The 21047-nt window shown below is 47.3% G+C and overlaps 1 protein-coding gene across 6 annotated transcripts in view; it reads right to left on the bottom strand.

Moving 5' to 3' along the window:
* Positions 1 to 19598, bottom strand: part of bcor (BCL6 corepressor) — a 31279-nt gene extending 11681 nt beyond the window's left edge. The window contains exons 1-8 of one of the 6 annotated variants that reach the window (XM_038720919.1): positions 19317 to 19598; positions 18820 to 18940; positions 9568 to 9649; positions 6185 to 9331; positions 4651 to 4707; positions 4005 to 4170; positions 2650 to 2985; positions 1053 to 1340 (exon numbers count right to left, since the gene is read on the bottom strand). In XM_038720919.1, the coding sequence (XP_038576847.1) occupies positions 1053 to 1340; positions 2650 to 2985; positions 4005 to 4170; positions 4651 to 4707; positions 6185 to 9331; positions 9568 to 9570 (3997 nt within the window). In that variant the 5' untranslated portion in view covers positions 9571 to 9649; positions 18820 to 18940; positions 19317 to 19598. Of the gene's footprint in view, positions 1 to 1052; positions 1341 to 2649; positions 2986 to 4004; positions 4171 to 4650; positions 4708 to 6184; positions 9332 to 9567; positions 9650 to 18819 lie in introns of all 6 variants that reach the window. The other 5 variants (XM_038720918.1, XM_038720917.1, XM_038720916.1 and 2 more) reach the window with 5 other exon arrangements.
* Between the last annotated feature and the right edge of the window lie 1449 nt (positions 19599 to 21047).

A 21047-nucleotide genomic window follows, 5' to 3' on the forward strand; every position in this document is an offset into this window, starting at 1 on the left:
TAATGGAAATACATTTCCTCCTAAAGATCATTGGAAAGCATTTCTAACTACTCAAGAATGTGATATAGGTCTGATTTGTGTTACAATAGAACTTTTAGAATAAACAGTCCATTAAATTAGTCCAAGGCTGAGAACCAATGAGGAGGAAAGAGAAATGATATAGCTTACCGATGCTTAAATAAGCAAGCACTTTCTATGTAAAGTCTGTTTCTGGGAAAAAAAAAAAAAAAAACTTTTACAATATGAGATTCTTAACATACATGAATATATTTTATCTGATTAGTGGAATCCTGAAAAAAATTAAGAAAAATAACAAAGACCACAGCCCTGACTGACACAGAGCGGAATAACCACGTTCATTGTAAAAACACGGCTGTTGCCAGGGCGATGTTATCTAAAAAAGGTGAGAAATTTTTTTTTATAATAATCAGTGGCCAATCAAGGCCTGTGGTTCCTGCAGGAAACATAAAACCAAAATCTCCCCTGCTTTTTTCACTTCCTTTAATCTCTCTCTTGCTCTTTTATTCTCCCTTCGTCTGTGCCTCCCTCCGCCTCGGTTTGGGCACATGAATAAGGGAAAGCCCTGGTTTTAATAAGTTACCCCCAACCCTCACCCCACCCACACTCCCCGCCCTCCCTTTCCCCGTGACCGGTCTTAAGGGGAAAAAAGAAAGAGAAAAATCATTGATCACACATTAGTCACACTACACCTGCCCACGCAAATCTCCACCAGCCACTTCCCTCATTCGCACTTTCATCGCTCTCACAGAGTCCGCTGTAGACCAGCTGAGCAAAAAGCACAAAACCACAGGGGGGGTAAGCATTGTAGCTTTTAGTCTCCAGGTCCAGTTTGATTCCCCAGCCTTTCCTCTGGCAGGAGGAAGTATCCCCTACCTCATTTCCCCTGCCCCCTCCCTGAAGGCTCACGGGAAATCCCCCCAACACAGACTGCTCAACAAGAAAGTGAAACGTGAGCCAAAGATAGATTTCCGTTACCCTAGCTGAACTCAAAGATACAGCTGCGGTTTGCACGGCTGGCGGTTCATTCTTACCATTAAGTAGCTTCTCGCAGCCCCATTTCCTGTTGATCTCGGCTCTCTGCACTGCGGCTCTGTCCTCCGGCTCACTAGCCCTGATCTTGCGTTCCCTTGGGTTCTGGGCCGGGGCTACCAAGCGGGGCTGGGGCCACGCTCTCTCCTGTTTGATTTGGGAAACGTCAGGTGAAGCTGTGCCGGCAGAGGGCTTGCTGAGTCGCAGTCCCTTCAACTCGATGCAGACCTTGAGCTTCCGCACCTCGTCATCATCCTCTTCATCATCAACACTGGCCTGCTCACGCTCATCTGCAGACAACAGAAATACATAATTACTATTGTTTGCCATATCATATAAACAGCTATATTGCCTAGAACGGTGCCTTGAAATAACAATTAACAAGTATGTTTGTTTACTTTATTCAAGAAGGGACAATGCACATTAATTAACACGAGCACATGGGTCCATCATGTAAATGTGCCGAATTCAGTCATACCGGCTCATTTTCATCTGCAGTCACTGGCAGGTTGATGGCATATAAAAAAAAATATATATTCTGGTCACATTCAAGTTTCACCTCAGTTATAAGATTAGATAAGAACATTCTTACCCATTACTTATCAAAAACCCAATGGAAAAACTCAGAAATGCATTGTGGGCAAGCTTAAATAATAAAATAAATAAAAACAGTTCAGAACACTTCAAAGTGCCAATGAGTTGACATCTGGACATGAAAAGGTTTTCACCCTTTCAAAGACACCACTCACCTTCTGCAATGCACGAAACTATTTTATGTAAATTCATACCAAACTACAGACAACTGAGCACAAAGAAACAATGCCATTAATCACTACATTCTTATGGCTTATAAAACCCCCTCTAAGACTTACATTTAACACACACACACACACACACACACGCAAGAGGCAGGGAGCTGGATGTGAAATAGACATATTGAGGAGTAGTAGGGGAAGAGAAGTCAAGAATCAAGGTGAAGACACAAAGCAATAAAGATTGAAGAAGCACAGGGAGAGTTCTCCCCCCCTGAAATTCACAGGGGGGGGGAGGAGGGTATTTGACTCGTCTGCCAGCGCCGGGGAGAGCAAACGTGATACCGCATGCCAGAAAAAAAGGGAACCCAAACAGATGAGGGGAAAAAAGAAAAGGAGATGAAACGAGAAGAAAAGAGCAGCTTTGAAGAGGGTGGGTAAGCGCAGTGGAGGAACGGCAGAGCTGAAAGAAAAGAGAGAGAATGGCTGTCCCTCTTCCTCGCTTCTCTCTCGCGCTCCGCTCAAAGGCAGGATTAAACACTTCTCTGAGCTGGCTGCCACACAGAGCGAAAGATGGGACAGAGAGTGGTAAAAGGGGGGTTGGGATGGACTGGGTTTAAGGTGGAATTGATTGGGAAGGAGGAAGCGACAAAAGGAATAGAAAGATTTTCTTTTTTTAAAGAGCAAGGGAACAAGGGATGAGACAGGGCTCAGCATAAAACAGGATGAAGGGAAAAAAATGGGCTGAATTAGAGAGATGCATGGAAAGCAGATGAAGAGAGGGGGGGGTGGTTTAAAGAAATGGAAGATGCATGTGAATGACAGGGCAGGTTCTAGAAATTCTCACCTGAAAGCTTGGCTCTTTTCTCTGGGTGGGACAGCCTGTCTACTTCCTCTCTGTCCGTGTCGTCCTGTTCAGCCTTGGGGCAGAGCTGGCGTTTCCTGGTGGGTCCAAAGCCAGGGCTGGCATTCTCCTCAGTATACCCCTTTGCCGGTTTCAAAGTTGGGGGCACACAATAATCTCCTTCAGACTCCCTCATCACCTTCCTGGCTCTATCCTTTAGCCCTTCACTGGCACCTCTGGTCCCATCTTGGGCCCCATGCCCTGGGGACAGAGGCTCCTTCTGGACCCCACACCTCTGGAGAACTGGAACTCTGTTGTTTGCGTATGCCGGCCGGACACCTGAGCAAAGCAGAAACAGACGGATGGAAAAGAGAGGTGGGGGCGGGCACAGGCAAAAAAAGCAACAGAAGATGAAAGAGACAGACTCACGGGAAGAGAATGCAGACAGACAGACAGACCGCAAACCAACCAGACAGACAGAAAGAGAGCAGGGAAACAAGGGGTGGGGGTGTGACGGGGCAGGGGATTGACAGAGGGAGAATGCCAGTTAAACACCAGCCAGCTTTTATTCTGCTTTAAAGACAGGCAGTAAAACTTTGATGGGGTAAAGACTTTTTAATCTGATGTGAGCCGAGCCAGCGGGCTGACGGGTTCAGTGCAACTGCTCGCACTTCCAGCGAGCAGAGGCAAGAAAACATCCTGCACAGGCGACCCAACCCCCCCCAAACCCCCACGGCATGACCGCACCACGCCCTTCTCACACTGAGCGTGACTCGACCCCCCCCTCCTCTCTCTCCGACTCCCTCTCCTTCTCTGTCTCTCTCCATGCCATAATTAGGCTCACACGTCAGCCACGGCCTCGCTCCAACACACAGCTGGGCTCCCAGCCAACGTAACTAACCCCCCTTCCTCTTTCCGTTGCGCTCTCCCATCCGCTTTAACCCACTAAGTCTCCCCCCGCTTTCCCTCTCTCTCTCTCTCTCTCTCTCTCTCTCACTCAGCCAATCTCTGCCCCTCCTTCTCCTCTTGCCCTCCCTTCTCGATCGTCTCTCCGCGCAGATAAGCACAAAAGACTTCTTGAAAATAAAACTCCCCCTTTCTGTCTCTCTCACTGGCTTGTTCGCTTGCGCTGCCTAGCTTGTGTAAGAGTGCATGTGTGTGTGTTGAGTCTGTGTGGAAGTGTGTGTCTTTTTTTTGTAAGAGTGACCCGGTCTTGCCTCAGCATTTGCTGCAAGTGCATGAGTGTGCACGCGCACCTATTGTTTGTGTGTGTCCTTTTCTGAGTGTTCATTTGCAGAGTGGGTGCATGTGTGTGTCTGTGCGCGCATTATGAGTGTGTGTGGTGCTGGGTTACTCACCCTCCCTTTCTCCCTGCCTGGTGGTGTGTTGGCAGTGTTCCAGCGCTCGCTCTCTGCTCTGGCCGTCTGCCAGCTCCCGTCCTGCTGCCGCTGCCGAGGCAGACACACACACACTGCCGCCCTCCTTCTCCTTCAGCTCCAGCTCCGAGAACCGCATCATTGCCCGCTGTGCACACACACACACACAGATGCAGAGAAAACCCATGAAAACCACTCATCGTCTGCCCACGCCGCACACACACCTCTCTAAGCCTCAATCTGGCCTCAACAGCTACAGAAGCAAAAATTGCGTCAGAAATCACACTGTCTCAAAATCAAAGAAAATGGCAAAGAAATTTAACCCACACACACAAACACACACACAGGACAAAAAGGTAGACAGATAAATCACAAGCATGGCATCAAGACACAGATTAGACTACTGCAGCCACTGTGAGTCCATGCGCTCTGGGGCTTAAGTTCTGGCATCTCCCTTCCTGAAACATAAACATGGCTAGGAAACATATACATCTAAGCCCTGAGGCAGAGAGAGGAGATGAAAAGGAGGAAAGAAAGGAGTGGGGGGAAAGGAGTGTGCAGCGGTACAGAGTACAAAGGAGACAGAGCCCATCAGAGGCAGATGTGATAAGAAATGTAAAGAACTGACCTCCCAGTTAGCTGCAGGTTGACTTATATTACTCCCCTCTCGTGATATGACTTCCATCTAAGCAATTAGAATGGGGGGGCTCAATATATCTGTCCATCATTTCATCTTTTTTAATGAATTTATGTTCTCCACATGTTTCTTTACACACAATAGTCAGCCACAATCCCACAAAATAACACAATCAAATTAAAGTGACTCAACAGGTCAATTTACACTGCATCAAAACTATCAAATAATTTCTGAACTGCATGAATGACAAATTTGAAGATAATCAAAACAATATGTTCATTCTAAGCATGATTGATAACGCTAATTCAGTTTTAGCGGTCTCATTTCTTTTTCCCAAAGAGACTTCCACATCTAATTTTTACATGTCCAGAAATAGAGCGTTTGATAGCTTTGTGTTGCAGCTGTGCATTGACAAGCATGACACAGACAAAACCACAGTTTTCTAGGCGTTCACAACATATACAGACACGTGCGGCCTATTAACCTATCTGCGCTCTGAGCCAGTAGATAACACAGAATAGAGTTTGTTTGTGTTTCTATGCTGAACATTGAGCATAAGGAACCAGATATAACAGTCTAAAATGAATAGCTCAGTGCCTGAAATGAATGACGGGATGATGGCCAAGTGTAGGGGACTTTGCTATAATTGTGCATTTACAGATATCGTGTGATGTGTGTTAGAAGAGGGTCTTCTAGCCAAGGGGGTGAGGAGAATTATGTACTTGGGCAGCAACCAGGCAGGGCAGCATAGGCCATCAGGGGGAGGAGGGTTAGGGGAGGATAGTGACTGGCGGGTGGGGGCATGCAGAAAGCATAAGAGAAACCCCAAAGAGGGCAGCTGCTGGTTTTTAAGCACACTGCAAGCCCTCCACTGGCCCTAACCTTGGGGTTAAGCATAGCCAAAGGCAGTGTGAACTGTGAGGTTGCCACAGTCATGCTATGAAACTACAGTATATGGGCTCTACAGCACAGTCAGCACTAACGCATGCTTTAGCCCCCAGGCAGTCACACAAGGACAAGCACGTACGGACACACAAACACGCACGCACAGAAATAACCTTTACAATGACTGCTCACTAATCAACATAGATGGCAGCCCTGGTTAACCTTTGAACTACCCTCCCTGATAGAGGGCCTTGCACCAGCTCACTAAGACAATGATAAACTACGGGAGGGTCAAGCCTATGGCTAGGACAGTAGCATGACAGCACTTCTATTATTCTGTACTGTGTTGTAAATGCGGAGTACGCCAATTTCATGCAGGGTTCGTTCTACAGGCAGTTCTGAATATTGCAGCAAAGGAATACAGTCAGACAGTGGCCCTTGGGGGTTTATTCCTGTGTGGATGTTAGAGCTGAAAGTATGTTTGAAATGTCTGCACATATAAAAACATCTGTCATAATGACCTCTCTCCAGCCCACCACCAACTTCAGCCCAATATATCCTGTACTGTATATACATATGCGGGCGCGCGCACCCACACACACACACACACACACACACACACACACATTAATGGCCTTACCTGCAGGGCTCTCTGTTCACGGCTCAGCTTGCTGGAGTCAGCATACAGCTCAGTGGTGACACATTTAAAGCGGTCGCCAACGTAGCCTGAGGAGTTAGCGATCCTCTTGGCCAGACTGGATCTACGAGAGCCTTTAGATGAAGTCTGGCAACCCTCTTCTTCTTCTTCCTCATCCCCTTCTCCTTGAGACTCCCCAAGGTCAACAATACTGTCCTCCTTTTCAGTCTCCCTCTCACACACCTTCTCTTCCTTCACTACATCTGTGCAGTGCTGAGTAAGGTGAAGCGCTCGGCTGTCTCTGCCCTGTTTGTCCTTACCAGAGCTGCGCTCCCCAGATGTGCGGGCACAGTGCAAGGTGCTCTGGTCGAGATCTCCAGGGTCAGGGCTGGGACTCTGTTCTTCAGGGCTATCTTCTGCTAGGGCAACCTGCCCTGGAGAAGCTGTGGATGTTCTAGATGTCACTCCAGGACAGCCTGTGTCCCGAACAACCTTTGGTTTCCCGAAGGGAGTTTCTGGCTGTCTATCAGTGTGATTGGGTTTCAGGATGGGGCTCTGTCTGGAGTGGACTGAATAGGGATGGGAAAGGTGGTGTTGGTGTTTTGGCTCGTAGTCAGTCTTTGTCAGATTTTGTTTACTATGACAACATTCATTTTGGTTAACCTTGGTGCTGATCTCAGCAGAGGGCTGTTTGTGGACTGTTGGGGTAGACTCAATATCTGTGTCAGAGTGTACAAGGTCAATGCAGACAATATTTTCTCTGGATGTTACAGAGGAAGAGAGGGTTTTGCTTTGACTGCCACCCTGTCCTTGTGCTCCTGCTTCCCTATTGGGCTTAATTTGGCTTCCTTCGCTCGTCTCTCTTCCAATGTTGTGATCTCTGTGGCCCCCACATTCTTCGACAGCTCCCCGAGATTTCTCCTGTCCCCGGGGCTTCAAAGTAGCATCTCCCCTTTCTGGCGGCTTGTTGTCTGAGCGAGTCTGCATCAGGGGATGAGCCATCTCCTGTGAGTTATAAGTGAGGTATTCCCCTCCTGGAGCACCTGGGAGGTTGTGGTAGGGTAAAGGGTGTTTTGCTGCCAAGTGGGTTGGGTAAAGGCTGTTGCTACCCAGCAATACTGGGTGATGGTAGACTGGGCCTTTCCCTGCAATTGGCAGGGAGTGTAGTGCCATGCCATCAGGGATGGGGTAGTGCAGGTATCTATTGGCATAGGCCAAACTGTGGTTCAGGTAAGCGTCGCTTTGAGGAAGGTAAAGGTGGCCAGGAGGGTGACCATTCTCTAAACAGGGCCTCTTGTATGATGACACCTCTGGAGTCGTTTCACCTCTCTTAGTGGTCTGGGAGGACTTCTCTGTTCCTTCTCTGTGGTGGCCCACGGCTGCTGGATGTTCTGGTTGGCTGGGGCTGTGTTTGACCCACTCACCATTGGGTTTGGGAGAAAGAGCCCTGGAGCTGACCAGAGAGGAGTGCTGAGAGGAGGAAACAGTATGGTTGGGATCCCCTATCCTTGGACAGGATGAGCTACGTTGCTGGGGGAGTACTCTCTCCAGACCCTTGTGTTTGATAACTGAGGGTGAGGAGCCTTTGGCTTGTGAAAGGCTCAGGTCTGTGTTAGGCCTTGGAGAGGGGGGCAAGCCTGGTGTGTGCTGTGCATGGGAAGGAGACGGGCTAGGTACAACCCAGGAGGAGTGTAAAGTGCTAATCATCTCTGGCCTCTCTGGGACCTTTGAAGAAGTGCTGCTGACCACAGAGTGAGAGGAAGGTGAGAGGGACACGTTTTCCTTTAGGAGCTCTCGGTTAGAGGGCAGTCCATAACGTGCCCCTGGTGCTATAGTGTCCATCTTAACTTGGAATCCATTGGGAGGCAGTCCAAACTCCAGTATTCTCCCAGACAAATCCAAGGGCTTCTCTGCTGAGTCTTTGGTTGCTTGGGGTGGGTGAGTTGGCCGCTCAAAATTGGGTTTGGAGGGTGACCTACTGGGTCTCCTCTCCACCCCTACACTTCTGTGCTCAGGCGCCACATCTCTTGGCCTAGATTTGTGTGTGCTGGGCCGGGCAGGAGAGGGCTGCTCTGATGCCATGCTGCTCACAGAGAATGGATGGGGAATGGACTGTGTAGATGAGGCAGATATTGAAGAGGAGGGTGGTTGTCCTAACCTAACGACTGGCCTTTGTAAATCCAGTGAATTATCAATGAGAGCAGGAGGAGGGGGAGGTTGGGGTAGGCGAGAAGATGCATGAGGAGAAGAATCAGTAGGCAGACTATTATTATTCCCACCACTGGTGCCACTAGTGCTACTGTTGTTATTGTTGTTGCTAGAGCCCTTCCTTGAGGGAGGTCTGCTTGGTCTGCTGCTCCTGCTCGGGGACCGGTCCCTGTCTATAGCAGTCTGATGGTGCTGAGGATGAGGGGAAGGTTGGTGAAGCTGCTGTGCAAATGGAAGCCCCTTGTCCTGGCAGTGTACCAGTGATGTGGGGGCCACTGTGACTGCAGGAATCCTCATAGGGGGTGCTACAAGGGGAGAAGAGATGGGAGAAGGAGGATAGGGGGGCATATAGTAGAGCCTCTCAGCAGCAGAAGCGGCTGCTGCAGGGTTAACATTGCCTCCCTGGGCTGCACACAGAGAAGAGTAGGCCAGGTGCTGGGGAAGATAAGGGTTGGGTTGGCTGAGCAAGGAGGCTTTGTACATGTTAAGAGCCGCATACTTGGATGTGTCCATGAAGGGATACATGCTTGCTTCGGGGTAGGGGTTGAGCCACGGCAGGCGGAGGTAGCTGCCACCAGCACCTGCCAAGCCCAGTTCAGAAGCTTTTTCTCCAGGTCCTACTCGGCGTTCCAAACCTAGACCTTCATTTCCAGTTCCAGGAACCAGCATAGGCTTGGGGAGACCTGGAGGGGTGCCCTTGTAGAGGCCCAGATATCCATTAGTGGGCTTACGACTGTCCAAAGGGCCATCAGGCTTGTAGAGGAGCTCTGGGAGACCATCCCTATTATAAGTGAGGGGAAGGGTGGCTGTCTCTCGGCTCTTCTCTGCTGACAGTGCTCTGATCCCTGGGTACACAACCCCACCATGGAGACGAAGACCTTCATGCATTAGAGTGCCTCGGTCCAGCCCCATCGCTGCCAGTGGCGTCAACCTTGCATCCACCTGCAGCAAAAAGGGGATACCACAGAAGAAAATGTGACTACCAACATAGAAAGAAAAAAAGACAGACAATTTGGATAATCATACATTGAAAGCATGAACAATAAAAAAAAAAGTAAGCACAAAAAGATTTTAGCGTACTAGGATAGTTGCGTGCATGCAAACGTTTATTTCCACATATTAGTAACTCAACTGACAAATGAGTATAAACAGTACTGAGGATGAGTACTGGGACTTGCCATGTTTTGTGTGATGTGGTTCCCTTGTCTTAGTTCCAGGTTGGTTTGTGTCTCAGCATCGACATCACGAACAGATGTTGCCCTGCGGAGATGAGCAAACAGTTAGCAGTTAGTGTCTTGGCTCCGCCACATACGCACACATATAGACAAACACACAACACAGCTCAGTTGTAATCCCACTGCCCAAACATTTTTTTAAAAGGACAAAAATGTCAGTTTATAAGTATACGTAAATATCTGGTCCACGCAAAAAATACTATATCAACAGATATATTTTTGCTATATAGTAGTAAAATGTGGAACAAAGATGTTTAATTAAAATGAAAGACAGGGAGTGGGGCGAAGGTACAAAGAAAAGAAAGATAATGGCAGCATTAGCTATAGTTATCACACCCTTCTTCTCACACACACACACACACACACACACACACACACACACACACACACCTCCACCGAAGTAGTCAGTGGAGATGAAAGTGCTGTGAGCTCCCCTTCCCTCCCCTCCCATCCGTCAACGCCCCTCAGCACCCCCCCACCCCTCCCCCATTCCTATCCCCCTCCCCTGACCCCCATCCTGCCCACCCTGCGGGCTAGACGAGCATTGTGGGGCTGCATCTATTCAGTCACGTTCCCCACACACTGGTTTTTCTGTGCCCTCTTTGACCTGCTCTCTCAGCTGCCTCAGCCAGCGAAGCGAGGGAAGATTATACATCAGAGACCACTTCGGTGGGAGACCATTTACCGCCCGCCAACACAGAGCCACAGATCAACAAACACTCACACCAGCGAAAACACGCTAAAGTATAGTATGGAAGAGAAAAAGACACAACTGTGCAAAATTTAAAATAAACTATAGATTCAGTTTGAGAACGCATAACATAGGAGACAGGTATAAAGATAAAGAAGAACATGACCATGGAAGTGAAAAGGCCGTTTCTTTAAAGTTGATTTTATTTTTAATTAAAAAACACCAAGATCCCTTTGTGTGTGAAATGCGCTTTAATCTACAAATGATTTGTTTACATTTTAATTTCTTTTAAGCAATGGAGCATAACAGAGCTGTTATTTTATGTTAAGGAGATATGAAATAAGTTACAAGTACATTGTTATCAATTATTCATTAGTGCAACATTTAAGAAGATGACACATTTAATAACTCGTCTTTAACATTAAATCTGTGCTTTTATCAGCTGGGCTCTGCTGATGGGGCTGGAAGATATAGCTCTTGCCAGGACTAAATACAATTTTTGTCAAATATGAACCATGCTGACCTATACTGATATACAGCAAAGTGAGAAAATGAACACGACCTTACTCCAAAACCTAATGTACATTAAAAGCAAAGAAACGACCACAAATTTAATTAAACTGCTCAAATTTACAGCAATGTTTCAAATTTGTATTTATGTTATGGTGTCATTTTAGTGACAACAAAAGTTAAGGTTTTAAGAACTGTAACAATATCTTGCTTACTAAGTGAGGGACATCACAATCACAAAAAAAACAGGTGTGAAAGAAGCTGAAAAACACAAATATAATGTTCATAATATTACAAGTGGCAAAACTGATATCACTGAACACAGCCTTGGTGAGTTATCTTAATACTAACAGAGTGGTCTGCCAAATTTCAAAGGGCTGTTTCAAAATCCTCCAACAGGTGAAACAATGAGAAAAGTTGAAATTATTGATTCCACTTGGTAGATTTTATTTAAAAGGAAATCTTAAGTTTGAATATTTGACTTGATGACTAGTTAGGGCAGACACCCCTGTTAGTGGAGCCAGTGCATGAGGTAGGAGACCAGGAGAGGGAAGTGGGAGAGAGAAGTGCCTTTAAATAGTAAAAGTGAAGCCATGCTTGGCAGTGCTGAGAGCAGCAGAGAAACTTGGCTCCTCGATCATCGCAGAGAAACGCCTCTGAGTCTCGCTGCCACGCCACTTTTATTGCCATGACCTGAGGCCCATTAATCAGCCTGTTGTGGGCCCCTCGGCACAGCTCCTCCCCGCCCAGCGCTCCCCTCCCCCACAGCCCCCCTGCCCCAGCTCCCCGGGGCAGGTCCTGCTTCAACAACATCCGCATATGACGGATCTAAAACGGTGTGCCTGCGTAAGTGTTAGTGAAGCTATGAATGTGCGCACAGACACATGCGTTTCTGCAAATTACACAGACATCGTTGAGAAATCACATCATTCCCGTTTCCTGCATTTCCTGGAGTGACACATGCACCCCTCTCTCTCTGTCTCTCTCACACACAAACACACGTGGGTCCTCTTGCACTGAAAAGTCTCCACTAATGAGACCAAACATGATAACGAAAAAATAAGCCTATTAAACAAATGCAGATATTCAATGACATGCTGCCTTTATGGATATCCCCTTCAACCTAAATGCAACCTTTACTGCCAGTTTAGTGAGATAACTCTCCTTGGTACAAACATAACCTGCATGTATGTTGCTTTCCCAGAAGAAGAAAAAAAACACCTGCGAAACAACAGAGAGGAAACGATCTGTTCTTGTATAGGTCAGCACAACAAAAACACAGTCTTGTGTCATAAGGCCTGTTATTACTTCACAACGTGGCCACACTGTGCTGATAACAGAGTAGTTTGCATGGCGTCTGTCATTTCCATGAAATGGATAGTCACCCAGCAAAGATGAGAGACCGCACCGAGCCTCATGGTCAGTATCCAGTACACTGCATGCACCCAGCTTAAAATTAAGCCAAAAACGCAAGGGAGCACAATAATGCCAATATTGCTTGTTATGCTTGAACAGACACATTTTAGATGCTTTGGAAATACTGTTCATTTAACATTCAGACCAAGGAGGCACACTTAAGTATATGAAAGGTGGCGTTTTAAGCCTATATATTTCAAATCCCATGTTTATAATTTCAGTGAGGTCTGAACATAAAAGGGAGCATTAGTGGCCTACAAACTGGATGCTTTGAGAATATTCCATGAAGAAATCCTGCCAAAATGCCACATTATAAGTGGAAGGAGAGAGTGGGAGAGAGAGGAAAGGAGGAAAAGGCAGTGTGTTGACGTTCATCCCCGCTGCTAAGAATAGTTTGCGCAACAAACAACTCCCGACGGCCGTCCAATCCATCACACTGGTCGGCGGCAGCAGCAGGCAGGCAGGGGGAAGGGGGAGCGCAGCGGTCGGAGCTGCGTTTATGAACCAGACCGCTGGAGCGGAGCCCCGACTCGCACCATTAAACAGAAAACCACCGGGTGTTTTTAGCGGAACCTCGTATAGCTATGCATTTCGGTATTGTGCGCTTTTTGGAAAAAGGAGGAGCACACAGAATGATAAAGAGGGGAAAGAGGGAGAGAAAACCAACTCGCCTCTCCCTCTTCCCCCTTGTTTGCTGCTCTGACGACAATGACTTGAACTCTCAGTGACCCGCGCACCGACACCGTTCCTCATTTCCTTCAGGGCTGAGGCCTCTCTACTCCCCGTGCAGCACAGTGGTTTTTTGCTTACCGGGTGCACCACCGGTAATAGGCCTATTGTATGGAGGAGACTGAGGGCGAACGGTGGAGTTGGGAAGGTGGTTGCATCACCGCTAGCAGCTTCCTCTTCCTTCATAAGTTGATAAATAACTGACTGGAAGCGCGGATCCACATTTAACGGACCCCTGGCATCATTCACAATCCCCTCCTGTGTTTATGATCGGATTGTTTTCAGGTTCGTCTGTTCGGTAACAGGAAACTGGGAATGTGGGTCTTTGCTGAATAACGGAAGGGTAGGCAGCCACTCGCTCTTTGTCCCTGGAGCTTTGCCAGGCTCTCTGAAGCGCAGAGCTCCGATCAGCTCTAAAAAAAAAAAAAAAAAAAAAAAAATGCAGTATGACGCAGGATAATCTCCGCAGCGACGGGGGTGGGGTGGGCATAAACACGGATTAAACGCGCGCACACGTACACACCACTGCCAGTGTGTGTGCGTGTCCAAAGCCAAAGGAATTCTGTGCACACTGCCGTTGAACAAAATAGAAATCAGCAAGAACAAATCTCAGAATACTTAAACAGCGCGGACCAAAACTACAGCCTGAGTACTAACCACACAGTCTCAGGGCCACACTCATCAACACCCGGCATCATAAAGAGAGAATGCGTGGCCAATTTTAATTGTTATTGATCACCAGGCTGAGTGTGCCAAATGGTCCAATTGATCATCCCAAGATGAGGTGAAGACTCAAGAGTGCATTCTAGGAAAGTTGACACACTGTCAGTGTAGTTTCTGATATAACACAACTGTACATTGAAGAGAGCGAGGGGGGGACAGAAGAGATAAATGCTGTAGAGAGACACACAGAGAGCGCGCTGCTGGTGGAGCGCAGAGCTGGAAGGAGCCAGCGGCGTCTCTTCAGCTGTCACATTATTAGCGACCGAGCTGTAAACAAGGGGCCCCTGCGTCCTCCCGGGCCGCTGCACAGCAGCATGCAAGTCGGTGCACGGTTCAGTTCCCCCCTCTACAGCACGGGCGACAACAACGGACAACAACGGCGACATTGAGCCCCCCCCACCCCGTGCTGCCACTAGGGCCAGGGAGGCGGCTGCTGAACTGACTCTATTCATCCCGGGCCAAATAGGGACTAAATGGCCCTTTATGCCACCAAAGGACCCGATTGTAATAGGGATGCGCATGCATGAGTCGGACGGCGTTTACCGGAGCTTTCTTGACTTTCCTTTGAAATGCTGGCGTTAGCCTACTTTCATGTGCTGGATGATCCTAATGAAAGCACATGAAGCTAAAGAACTCATTCCCCCCATATATAATGAATAGTCTGTTTAAAGAGGAGGCTTAGGCGTAATTATTGGTGGTGTGTAAAGACGTAAATTAGGCTAAATGAATGTCAGTTTAAACAGGTCAGTTTGGGGGAAACCAAGCCTTCACACCACTGACATAGCCTAAATTTCTAGCTTTTTAAAAAGGTCACACATGGTGAAAGCTACGAGGAAATTACACTGGCCAGGCCTAAAACGAACTTTAGTGTCTATTTGGTGGTATGGAGTCTGGCGCTGACTCCCAACTCCAGGTCAAAAGCTTTATAGCCATCATGAACTCAGCGTTGTGCCATCCAGAAAGCAGATAACACATTCCTGCTTTGAAGACAGTTGGTGTAATAAACTCCTATCGCCATCACCCTGCTGCGCTGCCAAGTGTCTGTGGGATTTCGTCAGAGAGATAGCTCCCCGAGGCACCAACATCTTTAAAACAAACGAGGAGGCCTGATCAAGACTGAGCTTGCAGAGACTTAAGAGGAGGGAGGTGAGGTGTGGTGTGTCATCATTACTCTGCAGCTAAATCAATCTTTCGATAGGCCACAGAGAGGTCAGTAACCCAAATACAATCATAGGGAGATTTAGATAAAGGCCACAGTCCCTCTATTCACATCACGTCAAACCATCAGGGTCCAAATGTTTATTTATATATATATATATATATATATATATACACTAACACCTAAGAGTTTGGCTGCAGAAAATATGAATTATAATATGGCAGACAGTTGGTAGAGTAGAGATTCAACCCGGTGTGTCGGTGAAACAGTACTGAAGGCCGACACATCTCTGCGGGGAAGTGATCCGTGCGCTCCAGACCTCATCGAAACTAAAAGCTTTGTGGAGTGCTGGGAGAGAGAGAGACAGAGAGAGAAGGGGAGGGGCGGCTCTCCCGTTTCATCGCGAGGTCCCGGGAGGCCAGCACGGAGCATAGCTTCAATCAAACCGTGACGTCTCCTCCGGGAGCTGCGCAACGCCTGGAAAACCGATCTCTTCTCGGCTCTCTGCCGTGCCTCCTCTTTTGTTCACACGCACCTCGCCTCAGCAGCGAGCGCTGCGCCGGCAGCGACGAGACTGTTTTATATCCAGGCTTAAGTGAGGGGAAAAAAACAAGCGCGACAACAATAAGACAGACCTCGTGTCTCCGACATAGAAAAGAACACGGGCATTTCTTTTGACTAATTCTACCCCGTTCCCTGCCTATTGTCCAACACATTACAATAGGTTTGATATCCAAAAGTGGTCCCGTGATTTTATTGACGTCCTCTCCATCTGTGCATAATATTCCCCGCGGGGTCCCTATTGATTCCAAATTAGAAAAGCGGACAAACAGCAGATTAATGGCTTTACGATTGAGGTGGTGTGGCTGTCCCTATACAGGCAGTAGATCCCAGAGAGCACCACGCTGACACATCCACTGTCACACATCACTCAACATGACAACATGCCCCAGCAGGCACGGGACTGGTGCTTTGGGTGCACCATCCGTAAACTCTCAACTGAATTTCACCACAGAGTGCTGTTAAATTGTGGTTTTTGATGTTAAAAAAAAACACATTCAGACATTAGGCCCCCACCTGAGTGAGAACACCCACAGTATTGTTGTTTTGGATTGACTGGTATGACTGGAGAAACAAAGCTGACAGAAGTTAAAGTGAAACGTCTGAATAGTAAAGCAATGTCTGCATATTTGTAATTAGATAACCTCAGATAAATGAAATAAGGCCCAAATGAAAACCCTATTTTTGTTTCGGGACCACCCTTGAACTCCACTTTGACATCTAATGGGCCTGCAATAAAACCCTGGAAGAAGTGCAAAGTCATCTCGAATGAAAAGAGAAGAGACAGAGAGAAAAAAATCTGTGTGTCAATCTATGCAGCAGCATCTAAGCAGCCCTCCCCCTCTGTGTTTCAACACCTGGAAAACAGATCACTGACATCACGGCGCACAGTGGAAAAATGATGCGCAAAACAGTCCGACGGGGTAAACTATAAATAAACTCGGCCCACACAAAATGTGAAGCATTTGTTTTATGCTTCCACAACACGCACCACTTGGGGAACAGGCTCTATTACCAAAAGATCAAACATAGCAGTTTAAAAAGCAGAGTGTGAAAAGGCTTTGCTACAAAGTTTGTGGGTTATTGAGAAAGAGGCTGAGAACAGACGAGGGGGGATTTGAAGGCATGACAACCAGACTATTGTGATTATAAAAGCTCAATGATAGACCTCCACTTTTATTAGAGATTCACTACCGCAAGCAAAAATTCCAATCAGATAAAAAAAAAAAACTGTGGCACAAACAGGCCGACCCAAACCTAAAAGTCATGCTTTAATACACTTCAGAAAATTTACACAGTTGTAATATATTGTTATTATTATTTCCACCAAAACAAAAAGTGGAGCAATGCTTTATCACAGCATAACAGCATTTGGTAAATAATTAGCCACATGGTCTTAAGGATCACTGCTCCTAATCCTCAAATGTGACTGTTTTTAAGTATGGCTTCCAAATATCCAGATCTCCACTAGTTTTGTTTTCATACTTTCAAAATTACAAAATCAAATGTTTCCTTTACCTTTCCAAACCAATGGAGACAGAGCTTTAATTTTAAAACAATTAAAGCTTTTATTCTGCATCAAATCCCCTGAAGTAGCCTCCACCCCCACCAGTTAATCCCTTGCCCTGTTCCCTCGAAATGTCCTAACACGAGGTCCTGCTCCCCCAACCTGCTCGAGCGTCAGAGCAGACGCTTGCGTTATGAGCTATTCTCTACTGTATGATGCGCGGATTGGCTGCCGGGGCTGAAGTGGTCTTTTAGTAGCTGCTTCCCTCACTAAGCTCGTCAATGAGCTGGAGCCAGCCAATATGAGGCACATCGATCGTCCTAAGAGAGCATCCCCTAATTAGTGCCTGTGTGGCTCCAGAACATGCAGCAGGCACGGCGACACGGGAGGAAACTACCCCGATATGAGCAGTTTTCCTGCGATGGAGAGTGCGGTCCAGACAAAGTCATTTAAAGACAGATGCCTCGTTTAAATGCTGTTTTACTGGTCTGAAATGCAGGTTACCTAGTGAGCAGGAGCTTTAAATAATTGTTAGGAAAGACCATTCCGTTTGGAACATATCCAACAAGCCTTGCAGCATTTATTTCAATTAAATAGCAACTTTATAAGTGGTTCACACTGATCGCAACCGCCCACAATGGTGCAGGGGGAAGAGGACTAGGCTATAGAAAAAGTAAAAATAAATCTTTTAAAGTTGATAATGGTGGAGTAGCGTATTCCTGGATTGGATTAAAGGTGAATCGCAGTGGTTTTAAATTCGTCAAAAGCTCCCCAAGTTATTCAAGCAATGAAGAAATCATAGTGACAGTAATAAGTGGCACTTTCTCCCTCAAACAGTGCGTACCGGAGCTGCAGGGGAGAGGGGCCCTAACTGGTGCTACATAGATCCTCCGTGCGCAAAGGATATACCCCCCCCCCCCCCCCCCCAAAGCAAAGACTAGTGGCACAGCAAGCCTGCGTGCAAGAACGAGAGTGGAAGACCGCATACTGTGGCGCAAAGTCATATCGGAGAGCACCTGCAAGACACGAAGAGAGAGCGTGTGTATGTGTGTGAGGTGGCACGATGCCAAAGCGGTTTCCATCAACTAGACAGGAAGGTGAGCGGTGCATTCCCCCCCCACACCTATGGGACTGATGAGACGACTGATCAACGTCCACTCTGTCCAAACAAAGCCCCCCGCACGCACACACCTCCCCCACGAACACACACTCAGCTGACACACCAACACACACACACACACACACACCGCGGGGATGCCCTCCAACTGAACTGAACCGTGTATAAACGGAGCAGCACCGCTCGCTTCCCTTTGGCAGGGCGAGGCTGAATTCCGTAACCTTGTTTAGCGCAGAAGCTCCGTGTGCGCGCACGCACACGATCACATACACACTCCCACCCTCGCCCCAAAGGCACTATCACACTTCGTCACTCAAGAGTACGAAAAGCCGAAATATTCACCATCGAGGATGGCGCCACTTACAAGTCCACTAATCTCTAGGACGTCCTTCTCACCTCCGTCCCGGTTGACAGGACAGTTGTAAAAAGGCCAAGCTCACGGTCGGATCATTATGTGAGTGCGCGCGTGTGTTATTTATCAACCACATGCCACTGCCCCGCCGAAACGCACAAAGACCACCCTATGCGCTATTCTTAGAAGTGGCCGATCCTCTCCCGTCTCTGCGCACAACACCGGACTATCGCGTCTACACTCAACCATACAGAAAGACAGTCTTTGATTTAATACATACTATATGAAAACACTGCATCATTTTAAAGCATCTTGGCTGCTGTGGTAACGTTACTATTTAAAAAGGAAAACACAGGGCAGTGTACGCTTTTTGCATCGCCAAAGATACATGCAAAGAAAATACATTTTGATTTGTCACAGATTGCCTCACCTGGTTGATTGGTGCTAGTTCCAGCCGCCGTCCGTGCGCCCCAACGCCTTTTTCCTGTTTTTCCAAGTTAACTAGAAGGTACAGCGATCCGTGCGTATACGTAGCCCGGTTACGGTCCTGTCTGCTGGAGACAGACAATCCCGACTGAAGAAAAGAAAGAACTAAAAGTGTCTAACAGGTTATCCACTTGTCAGGAATCAAAACAAGTAACAACTTACATATAAAGCTTACGGTCCATGTTCTATTGTCTACAGGCAACTCTCATCCATTAGGCTACCCTTTATTTCAAACGGACTTTTTTTGCTGCTGCAAATGTCACTTGGGTTACCAGAAAGCAACAAAAAGGTCCTGCGCGGTGGAAATACAGATGTCAGGATATAGAGAAATCCACATAAAAGATCTTTAAGTCGGCGAGGCGCCGTGCGACCCGGGCCCCCACAGGATACAGGTGGCGAGGTCGGCGGACTCGCGGAGAAATTAATTCAGCTCGGCCGTACCTCTCAGCAGCGCCATGTTGGGTTTCAGCGGAGCACGCCGTCCTCGGAAAAAGCCCCTTCTACCGCTCTCAGTCACTCCATGTCCTCTCCGACACCGGAATCCGTGTCTCGGAAGGTTTACTGAAGGTTATTCCGTGTTGCTTTTCGTCCCGCGTTTTCTTCGAGAAGCGTAGAGAACACCCCGGTTCGCACCGAGGACGCACGGAGCTGTACGGGGAGTGCCGCACAGAATGGATGAACGCTGCCGAGACCGAGCCACTCGCTCCACTCCCACTCGCGCAGACTCTACCCAGAAGGCCAGTCGGGAGACCGCAATTACCATAAGCCTCCAGCGCACGGCACTGGCTGCGCGCGCACGCACGCACACACATATACACGCAACGACACACGCGCACACACAAGCTCCGCTGGAACTTCAAAACAGAAATAGGTTTAACAGCAAAAATAAGGTATAAGGTAAATAATTTTAATATCAATGATGAAACACATTTAAAACTTTTTCCAAAATAAGGGGAAAGCATTCAAATCAGGCCTAATCTAAAGTTTAGGCTCTGTTGAGAGAGAGACGCATAATATTCCCATATAAGATTTGTTTTGCAGTATAAATATAAATTGAGTGCAGGTGATGGAGGACAGCCAAAATGTATATTGTAACCAAGTGGGTGTACATCTTAGGCTGGTACAACCAGTGGTGCGTTATTGGTCATATTTTGTGTATAAAATTTAGATTATGAGGACAAATTAACTGTCAGTTTGTTTGTTTTTTTCAAACCAACAGATAAGGTAAATCTGTGAAGCATGAGGCACTAGAGAGGGGAGGGAAGGGGGGGAGGCAGCTCAAGGCTGCAGCACATCTGTTAAGGCTCCCATGTCAAGTGAAGGAGGAGGAGGAGGCTATGAATATCAAGCCTGAGGTGTGTGTGCATCATGTGCCTGCATGTGTGTGGGGGAGAGAGAGAGGGAAAAGCCAGCAGACAGTAGGAAGGAAAAGAGAGAGGAGGACATGGAAATGGAAGTTCTGGCTGCATTTGCCACAGCTGTTGAAAGTAGGAGCTAAACAAACACAAAGCTCACAAGGAACTCACATATGGACACATTAAAAAACATCATCTTGAAGGGCAAACAGGCTAAAGTTTGGAGACAAGTGGCTTGCCGGCCTTTTTAACACAGGCACAAAGGAAGTGAGCAGAGAGAAGAGGAAGAGGGTCTGTGAGATGAGACAAAAGGGAAGAAGGGTGGACGTACTTATGCAAGGCAAAAAACCAAAAACTTCTCCTCCTCCTCCTCCTCCTCGCTCTCTCTCTCTGGACAAAGACTCCAAGGAAACTACATCTGAGTCTCCGTGACAAGTGATTTAAAAAGCCTTTCTGCACACTTAAATAAACACAGGGTGAATCGCCGGGAATGTTTACTCTTATCAGCCCCACCTCTCCTCTCGTAACTGGGAGTTGCCCACAACGACCACAGCCACTAAACCACCAGGTAACTGAGGCTATGTCCACACTAAGCTGGCTAAATCTGAAAACACAGTTTACAGGTGAAAAGGATAGGAGATTCCATCCACACTAAAATGCCCAATTAACAAGAAATTGGTTAAATCTCTTCTTCCTTCTCTTTTGTTTGACAAACTAACAGCCTGATTACTCTGCAGAGTCTCAGCTAAGCTCTGTTCAGTTCTCTCCCATTGCTCTTTATGATCAGCTTTGTTTTAATAAAACCAATTTCACTGTT

This window comes from Micropterus salmoides, unplaced genomic scaffold, assembly GCF_014851395.1.
Source record: "Micropterus salmoides isolate LMB-PRFRI ecotype aquatic unplaced genomic scaffold, ASM1485139v1 Ms_hic_scaffold_15, whole genome shotgun sequence".
Lineage (NCBI taxonomy): Eukaryota > Metazoa > Chordata > Actinopteri > Centrarchiformes > Centrarchidae > Micropterus > Micropterus salmoides.